The following is a 10,119-nucleotide window of genomic DNA, read 5'->3' as shown; positions in this document are numbered from 1 at the left end:
AGCGTCCTTCTCCAGCACCATGTAGAAATTTGGGGACAAGAAACGAAGATGGTGGGCCTTGGGTGGAAGAAGGAAGCTGACCATGAAATCTAGACTGGGTGAGAAGATGCATAAAGCTAGAGTGGGAAATTAGGAGTGGCTGGCCAGCAGCTACAGTGGGGTCATGTGAAGAGCAGGTTCTACAAGAGTAAGGAGAAGAAGTCGAAACAGGGAAGTTGCAATCAGAAAAGGGTAGGAGTCTGCCAATAATAGCCCACTGGCTAAACCCAGCCTCCCACTTGTTTCTTAGCGTTTTATCAAACAGCCAAGGTTTCTCAGGAGTGGCTTGAATAACTGGCCTCGCAGTTAGCATCCAGTGATTATCCAAGAGCAGATTACTAGATCTTTCTAGCGATCTGCTGAGTGAATTTGAACTGTCAACCTTTTGGTTAGCACCTGAGCATTTAATCATTGCACCACCAGGACTCCCAGTAATGGCCTGTTGTTGTTAAGTGCCGTTGAGTACAACCAATAGTGACCCTGTATAGGGTTTCTGAGGAGCAGCCGGTGAGCTTGTACCATCAACCTTGCAGTTCAAATGACTTTGCAGGCTTCCATATTAACCCACTGCGCCACACCAGGACTCCAGTAATGGCCTGGTGGTGGTGGTGGTTATGTGCTATGGAATCGGTTTCGACTCATAGTGACCCTGTATAGGGTTTCCGAGGCTGTAAATCTTTATGGGAGCAGAAAGCTTCATTCTTCTCCCTGCAGAACAGCTGGTAGTTTCAAACTGCTGACCTTGAGATTAGCAGCCCAATTCGTAACCACTACACTACCAGAGCTCCTTAGTAATGGCCTAGGTTAGGGTAGTATTGAGACTGAAGGAGTAGCTTCACCAGCCAAGTGTGTGGCTAAAGGGCATTGGCATTGAATTTGTTGTTGTTAAGTGCCATCGAGTCATTTCTGACCCATAGCAACTCATAGCAGCCCTGTATAGGGTTTCCAAGGAGCAACTGGTGAGCTTGAACCGCCAATCTTGCAGTTCAAACGGCTTTGCAGTCTGGCGCATTAACTCACAGTGCCAACACCATGCATGACTCCAGCATTTGAGTTTAAGGAACCCTATATTAGAGACCCTATAAAGGCTTGCTGTGGGTTGGAATAGACTCAACAGCACTTAACAACAACAACAGTATTAGAGTTCTGGGCTCCTGGTGTGGCACTATAGGATCAGCACTGAGGTTCAAACCAAGGTCGGCAGTTCAAACCCACCAGCTGCTCCTCAGAAACCCTATACAGGGTCACTATGAGTTAGAACTGGCTCGATGGCACTTAACAACAGCAATATATTGGAGTTCTGGTGTGGTATTGTTGGATAAACACTAGACTGTTAACCATAAGGTTTGCAATTCAAGCTCACCAGCAGCTCCTTGGAAACTCTATACTGTGTCGCTGTGAATCAAAGCCTTCTGGACAGCACTTAACAACAACAACATAGTTGGAATAGCTGTGAAAATCCCTAGTTACCACAGGTGGTAGGGGCAGGGAAGGTTGGGGAGTGATGCTGAAGCCTTTGAAGTTAGGGATACAGTTGCCTGCTGGTCCCTGTAGGTTTCAGGAGAACCAGATGACAAACCAAAAGCAAACTTATTGCTGTTGCTCAGAGCAACCATATAGGACAGAGGAGAAGTCCTTAGGATTTCCAAGACTAAACCTTTACAAGGAGTGACTGGTGGCTTCAAGCTACAGCTTTGCAGTTAGCAGTCCCATGCTTAGCCTACTATGCCACCAGGAATCCTTGAGGGGGCATGTTTGTTGTTAAGTGCCATTGAGTTGGTTCTGACCCATTGCAACCCTGTACTGGGTTTTCTTGGAGCAGCTGGTGTGTTTGAACCACCAACCTTGTTATTAGCAGTCAAGTGGTTATCCTACAGCACCACACCAAGATAAACATGAGGAAATGTTGTTACCCATCTAGATATTACCATCTCCCAAATCTGAAAGCCACAGAGGAAAGGAAGCAAGGTGTTGATTGAATCCCCTACCCCACCTCTGCCACCCTCCATGAATGGCACCTAAGAGAGGGTGAGCACCCATATTTATTTCTATGTGGGGGGAAGGAGAAGAGTCACACGTGTCCAATGATTCAGTCAATGTGAGGCAGCCTGTGAGAATACAGGGTAACTTGGAAGAGCATGTAGTGAAAAAAGAGCAATTTGTTGAAGCTGAGGAGGCCAGGAGTGGACCTTCCCAACTGCACACATCCATGCAAGCCTAGATTGTTTGAGTTTGTAAAAGTACCAGGTGTTTCCCCTCAAACTTGAACATCAAATTGAATAGTGAGGACAAGTGCCTTTTTTATAAGGAACACCACCACCACCACCACCACCCAGCTCCACTAAAACCAAATACTGCTCCTCAAGGGATGGCAGTGGTGAGCCGAGGGATCTGGGACATGCCTTCATCCCTCCCCATGTGGAGATTCTTCCTCTGTCCCAACTTTGGAGGCTGGGGTTTGATTTCTTCAAGTCAAATCCATGTTTTCTTTTTTGTCATAGTCATCCAGGTGATAGATCTTAGAGACAAGGGGATTGTGTGCTGTGAGTCTGACTCACAAAGGGAGGGGGCAGTTTGTCCATTCTGTGATCCCTTAATGTCCGTGGGGTAGCCAGGCTGTCCTGGTTTTGTTGGTTCATTTCAATAAAATACCATTTATTTGTTTGTTTTTCTGGCCTTATAGGGGTAAATGTTTGATGAGTGTAAAGGCTCATTCTCACCTCCCTAAAATTTTGTCGAAGGGATAAGTTTAAGTGGCGGGAGAGGCTGTGCTGAGGTATCAGAACCCCTGTGTCCTGCTGGATTCTCTTTGTTGGGGGAGGCTTTTTCACATGAGTACCTATGTTCCATTTATATTTTTCCCGCCCTTGTCCCCGACTCCACTAGCTGTTTTCCCTTTGGCAGTCCCCCCACGCCAGGCAGTATGGATGTGGGTAAGTGCTCTAGCTTGTCATTCATGCTCCAGCCAGGGAAGGGAGAGGCTCACTATTGTAGGCCTAATTCCCTTTCTTTTCCACTTCTTGTTCTGCAGGGGGGCTCCTTCAATAGATACCGGCCACCTCCAGTTCCAGACTATGAACATAGCAAGCTCAGACACCAGCAGCCAGGCCCAGGATCTTATCCAAACAGTATCCAACACCGGCAAATAGAGTTTCTTAAGGGGCGGCTCTTAGAAGTGCCCCTGGTTGAAACGCAGACGCCATCATTACCACTGTTCTACCCTGGACTCCAGCCAAGGCTTCCAAGACCACCTGTCAGACACAGGCAACTAGAGAACTGGAATATCCACAGGGGCTTTTCGCCTAGAAGTCAGGGGCTCCAGAGAAGGTTCCCGCATCCTTCACCATGGAATCAGCCAGGGAGAGATGTTGATAGTCTTGCCATATATTTCCAGAAACTGAGAATTAGCCAGAATCAGGAACAAACGATCTTAAAGTTCTTGGAGGGACTTGGGGAAGGGAAGGGGATCACAGCGAATAATCTAGCAAAAACACTTAGGACCCCAAAGAAGGAAATCAATCAAGCTTTATACTCGCTGGCAAGGAAAGGTAAGCTACATAAAGAGGGGGCACATACACCCCCTTTGTGGAGGGTACCAGTCTCACTTCAGTCGCAGAACCAGCAGAGCAAAGTCGTGAGACTGAACAAACATAGCCAGGCAGCTCCAAATTCATACTCCCATTGGAAAACTGAAGCTAGAAACCCCACATTTGACTTAGAAGTGGAAGACAGATATCACACATCTGGCTTAGAAGACAGAATTCCCATATCTGGCTTGGAAGTGGAAGACAGAAACCTCACATCTGACTTAAAAGCAGAAGACAGAAACCCCATATTGGTCTTAGAAACTGAAACTAGAAACCCCACATCTGGCTTAGAAACAGAAGATAGTAAGTCCACATCTGACTCAGAAGCAGAAGACAGAAACCCCATATCTTGCTTGGAAGCGGAAAACAGAAACCCCACATCTGGCTTGGAAGCTAAAGACAGAAACCCCACATCTGGCTTAGAAACTGAAGCTAGAAACCCCACATTTGGCTTGGAAACAGATTACAGAAACCCCACATCTGGCTTGGAAACAGATTACAGAAACCCCACATCTGGCTTGGAAACAGAAGACTGTAACTCCACATCTGACTTAGAAGCAGAAGGTAGAAACTCCATATATAACTTGGAATATCTTATTGATCTTTTTAGCATGGCTGAGATCAAGGAGAAAATCTGCGACCACCTATTTACTGTGTTCAACTCCTCTGCCCTTAATCTGGCAAAAAATATCGGCCTCACCAAGGCTCGGGATGTAACTGCCATACTGCTTGACTTAGAAAGGCAGGGGGATGTGTACAGGCATTGGGCAACCCCTCCCATATGGTTTTTGACTGATAAGAAGCGGGAAAGAATGCAAATCAAGAAGAATGTGAATAGCTTTCCTGAACCCACTCCTGCTGCTACCCCTGAGACCAAAAGAAATGTAGAGCTCCCCACCTGTAACTTACCTGCTTCATGTGCCTCAAACAACACGATCACCACAGGAAAAGTGACAAATGGGCAGGAACCTGTCCTAAAGTTAGAAAATCAGCAAGAGGCCACACCGGAACCAATCAGACTGAAACCACCTGCTCATGACAATGGCCCCTCAAAAACAGGGTATGTTGACATTGAAAATGGCCAGTGGGCCACAGATGACATCCCAGATGACTTGAATAGTATCCGTGCAGCACCAGGTGAGTTTCGAGCCATCATGGAGATGCCCTCCTTCTACAGTCATGGCTTACCACGGTGTTCACCCTACAAGAAACTGACTGAGTGCCAGCTGAAGAACCCCATCAGTGGGCTGTTAGAATATGCTCAGTTCGCTAGTCAGACCTGTGAGTTCAACCTGCTAGAACAGAGTGGACCACCCCATGAACCTCGGTAAGAGACCACCCAGGAATTGTCCCTAGGGTTGGGGTCTGGTGCCCTTGCTCCTGACACAGTTTCAGCTGACTGGTGAGCTGTGCTATTTTTTTCCCTCTTCCTTTCTGCCTTTTGGCTAAATCACCCTTGGTTGACCTTTTCTCCAAATATTGAGCCCAGGCTGTAGACCTCAGACCACCTGAAATCTTGGCTGAACCAAGAGGGAGGTTGGCCCTAATGGCTAAAGTGGAGCTTCTTTCAAAATTACTAGCTTTCTGGCCTCAATGTCATACCTGCTTCCTAAGGTCAAAGGTAGTGAAGACTGATTCCTTACTTCTCCTTTCCTATGAGCAATTCTTCCCCAATCCCCAAGGTAAGTACATTCTCCAGAGGTTCAGGAGCAGGTGATTGGGGCAGGCTGTGCATGAGGAATGAGGATGGGTTGTGCTGCTAGGCAGCAGCAGGTCCACAGCCTCCCCACCCCACCTCAGCTCCTGTAGGAAAGATCAGTCGGGTAAAGCGAGCACAGCTGCATGCCTGTTGCAGGTGACGGTTCTAATTTTATACACCTCCTCTGCGCAGATGGGCGGGCGGCATTTACTGCCACTCTTGAGCTGGGGAATCAGATCACCTCTCTCAGACAACTGCACCACAGGGCTTTACAGGCTGGTTGGACAGATTGAGGAAGACAGGTGTGCCCAAAAGGGAGGTCCTGAGTAGAATAGCAGAGAGAGCTGAAAGCACAGAAGCTGTGTGACTGCAAGTAGCTGCTGAAGAGAGAGCCAGGAGGACAGGAGAGAATCCTTCCAACCTCTTATAATACCCTGCGCTGGTTTGGGAGTCCTGGTGTGGTGCTGTGGGTTAGTGTGCTGGACTGCAAAGTCTGTTTGAACTACAAGGTCAGTGGTTCAAGCTCACCAGCTGCTCCTCAGAAACCCTATATAGAGTCGCTATGGGTCAGACTCGACTTAACAGCAGCAATAACAGGCTGGTTTTAGGCTCCCTGGTGGTGCTGTAGGATATGCACAGTCAGTTTGAACCACAAGGTCGGCAGTTCAAGCCCACCAGCTGCTCCTCAGAAACCCTATACTGGGTTGCTATGAGTCAGAACTGACTTGACAGCACTTAACAACAACAACGAAGGCTTGTTTTAGGAGCCTTAGTGGTGCTTCAAGATTAGTACTGGACTGCTAGCTTCAAGATCTTCAGTTCTTGCCCATCGGGTGCTCCCCAGAAGAAAGATGAGGTTTCTGTAAAGATTGACAACCTTGGAAACCTTTACAGGGTCAGAGTCAACTTGATGGCCATGGGCTTGGTTTTTGTTTTTGTTGTTAAGTACTGTCGAGTCGGTTCCGACCCATAGCGACCCTGTACAGGGTTTCCAAGGGTGTAAATCTTTACGGGAGTAGAAAGCCTCATCTGTCTCCTGCGGAGCGGCTGGTAGTTTCAAACCGCTGACCTTAAGGTTCGCAGGTTTGGTTTTAGGGGTAAGGATTTCTAAGGTAAGGATTCCTTATCTTGATCATCTTTGTAACATGAGATGGTGTTGCCATAGAGCTGTTGGCGAGGTGGTGTATCTGTCCAAAAGTTGACCGGGGCCCAACGGACTTGTTTCTGATTGAGCCAGAGAAACTGGTGGGCCATCATTCCTTTTCTTGACCTCCATCTCCCTCCTCAGAACTGGAGGAAAGCATTGGAGTTTGTGGCTAATGGATCCCAGCTGTAAGAAACATTGGTGCCATGCTAAAGTCTTTCAGAAGACGTAGAAAATAAAGGGTTTGCCCTACTTTTCTTAATGAAATCCCAGATTGAGCTAGGAGTTGAACAAATTTGAAAGCTTGAATCAAATCAAGAGACGTTTTCTAAATAATATGAGAAAATTTCTTTCATCTCTAGCATGGGACAGAGAGCGCTATGGAATAACCCAAAACAAACAATGATAGTGTTCTATATCTGAGGGTAGATTGGGGACAAAAACAGATCCCTGATAAGCAGTATCTGAGTATCTGAGCCCTGTAGGTATCTGGGGAATGTGAGACTGGCTGTAGGCACTTCTCCTGAGGTGACTACAATTGCGTAAAGATGAAGGCCTTTTGGTTGCTAGTATTTTTTGTATTTTTTATATGCAAACTTTATTTCTTGCTAAGAGTTCCTGGGTTCCCTGAGCTGCCTTATCACCTCAAATATGTTTGTTCTAATGGAGTCCTGTTGGCACTGTAGGATAAACATTGGGCTGCTAACTGTATGATCGGTGGTTCAAACCTACCAGACACCCTAGGAAACCCTATACAGGATCGATATGAGTGGGAACCAACTCAACAACTCTTAACAACAGTGAACTACAGGGAGAGAGTCACTTGCTTTTTTTCCCAAAAGAAGAGACATGCTGAGCCTCCAAAGAGACAGGAGTTCCTTGACCCTATCCTTCATCTCCTCAGCTAATCAGAAGTCCCTTAGCATAACAAAGGAAAAGTCTAGGGTGGGCCTGTCTTTGGAGAAGAGGAGAGAGGGTTGGCCCAGACTAGTTTGCACACATCTAATCACCTTCCATCAAGATTTAAATTCCAGGTTGTTATCAGTGGCAGAGAGTTCCCCCCAGCTGAAGCTGGCAGCAAGAAAGTGGCCAAACAGGATGCAGCTATGAAGGCCATGGCCATACTGCTTGAGGAAGCTAAAGCCAAGGACAGTGGGAAGTCAGAGGAATCTTACTACTATTCCCCTGAGAAAGGATCCGAGAAGGTAGGTATCCTGCCCTCTGGGAGGTTATCAGTTCATTTTCAATGACTGAAATAATCAGGATTGTTTAACTGGGGTCAGCTTCTTATCTTCTCTTTAGCCCACCTCACCAGCCCACCTTTACTCCTCTCATACCCAGCCTTCCCTTCCTACACCCATCCCCAACCTAGCTGCAATTCAAGAAGGTCAGAGTTAAAAGGAACCTTAAAGCTCAGTCTTCTTTATTAGATAAGAAGTGAGATAGGGAAAATCTAGATAACGTTTCCTGCAATTAGAAAATACTCAGCAGCCCGTCTTCCTTTGGAAAGTCTACTCTTATCGTTTAGTTGGCCAAAAGCATTCTCTCATCATGTTGTCTTCGCTAGAGCTCTGGTATGGCACTGAAGGATAAGCACTGCACTGTTAACCATAAGGTTGACTGTTCAAACCCACCAGTTGCTCCTCTGAAACCCTACGCAGGGTCGCTGTAAGTCAGAACTGACTCTACAGCATTTGACAACAACAGTCCTCTCTGTGGTGGACTAACCCATGTTTTCTAAGGGTTTATTTTTGTTTTTTGGTTTCTCATTTTCTCCAGACTGCTGAGTCCCAGCTTACCACCCCTTCAGCAACATCCTTTTTTTCTGGGAAAAACCCTGTCACTACATTGCTTGAGTGCGTGCACAAATTGGGAAGTTCCTGTGAATTCCGCCTCCTGTCCAGAGAGGGCCCTGCCCATGATCCCAAGTATGTCTCCTGTTTCATCTTTCTCTGTTGTGGTTTTCTCAAAAGAGAGAGACAGAGAAGCACACTTTCGTCCCTGCTTCCTCAGAGATGGCAGATTACTTTGCTGTTTTCAATTTGGGAAAAGCAGGGCCCCGTGAGGCAGAGAATCTGGAACTGGGAATTTAAAGGGTGAATCAGGGACTAGAGGGAGACATATTGTGTGGAGAGTACAAAGACCTGGGCGTACCTGAGCAACTCTGCTGTGAGGCTCTGCAGACTTACATGTTTGAGGGAAGAAAGGGTTCTGGAGGGGGTGAAGCGAGGCTGATACTTACATGCTGAATTGGGGTTAGCCCGGCTAAGAAGATGGGGGCTGGGCTAGAGGTGGGTGGAGGGTGCCATTCAACTCACAGAAGTGAGTTCATGAAGCAGGGCACGGAGGTGAGGTGTGCAAGGAAATGACAAGCAGGGAAGCGGGACATGCTGACTAAGGCTGTATTAACCTCTTATCAAACCATTGCTCTTCACCTCCTGTTAGGTTTCAGTACTGTGTTGCCATGGGACCACATACTTTCCCCACTGCAAGTGCCCCCAGCAAGAAAGTGGCAAAGCAGATGGCAGCAGAAGAAGCCATGAAGGCCCTTCATGGAGAGGCAACCAATTCGACATCTTCTGATGACCAGGTGGGGTGATTTTCCTACTCAGAAGATGCAGGTTGTTTTTAGCAACTGAGAGGCTTAGGTTTTGTCATGAATGCCAAGGTTGAATCCCCTCAGAGTTTCCTTGAGTATTTATGGTTCCTCTTTGTTTGGTTAATTCTCCTTCAGCCTGGAAGTACGAACACAGACTCTTTTGACAACTTGGAATCTCTAATGCCCAACAAGGTCAGGAGGATTGGCGAGCTCGTCAGATACCTGAACACCAACCCTGTGGGCGGCCTGTTAGAGTACGCCCGCTCCCACGGCTTTGCTGCTGAGTTCAAGTTGGTTGACCAGTCTGGACCTCCTCATGAGCCCAAGTGAGTGCACTGGCTACAGCCCTATGTCATAGGGTGGGCATGTCTTTTTCACCCAGGGAAAGAACAGATGTGCCTTATCTGTGAGTTCAAGGAAACAAGCTTATCCCTTTCTCTGTGGCCGCCCTGAAGACATGAGATCAGTCATTTTGATAATATAGTCTGTCTTCAGTGCCCCAGGATCCTGTGTACTTTAAAAAATTTTTTTTATTTAAAAGGAATATATACAAGGGAGTTTCAAAACATTCACAGGAAATAGAATTAAAGGAATTTTCCCATAAACTTTATAAAGCCCTTTCTTATATGTAGAAAATCATTCAAATTGATTGAAAAGGTACACAATGAAAAGTCTCATTTCTACCCCAGACTTCTATTTTCCCTCTCTAGACCTGTCTGTATTACCAGCTTCTTGAGTCCTTCTAGAAATTTCCATGCATATACTCGTACATTTTCATTTCTTTGTTGTCTTTTGTTGTTTGTTTTTAACAAAAATAAGTATATGCGAGGGGACTTCAAAAGTTCTTGGGAAAATGAAATTGAAAGATAATGGAAATGTTTTGTGAACATATTGAAGTCCCTCATGTCTCTAGTTTATACCTTGACTCCTGTGTGTACCAATGTGTCTTAAAGATCATTACACATAAGCACATCGGTATTGACTAGATTCTTTGGCACAGCTGCATTTTACATTGAGTACTTGCTTACAATTTTAGAATTGTTTTTATTAA

At 46.3% G+C, this 10,119-nt stretch overlaps 1 protein-coding gene across 1 annotated transcript in view; it reads left to right on the top strand.

Moving 5' to 3' along the window:
• Positions 1 to 4,237: 4,237 nt before the first annotated feature.
• ADAR (adenosine deaminase, RNA-specific) overlaps positions 4,238 to 10,119 on the top strand; it is a 30,102-nt gene continuing 24,220 nt past the window's right edge. Inside the window, exons 1-5 of the mRNA XM_006861508.1 lie at positions 4,238 to 4,953; positions 7,491 to 7,674; positions 8,249 to 8,397; positions 8,915 to 9,059; positions 9,204 to 9,394. Of these exons, the coding sequence (XP_006861570.1) occupies positions 4,238 to 4,953; positions 7,491 to 7,674; positions 8,249 to 8,397; positions 8,915 to 9,059; positions 9,204 to 9,394 (1,385 nt within the window). The remainder of the gene's footprint in view (positions 4,954 to 7,490; positions 7,675 to 8,248; positions 8,398 to 8,914; positions 9,060 to 9,203; positions 9,395 to 10,119) is intronic.

This window comes from Chrysochloris asiatica, unplaced genomic scaffold (assembly GCF_000296735.1).
Source record: "Chrysochloris asiatica unplaced genomic scaffold, ChrAsi1.0 scaffold00042, whole genome shotgun sequence".
NCBI lineage: Eukaryota > Metazoa > Chordata > Mammalia > Afrosoricida > Chrysochloridae > Chrysochloris > Chrysochloris asiatica.
Note: the sequence above shows the minus strand (reverse complement) of the source record. Positions and strands in the feature narration are given on the sequence as shown.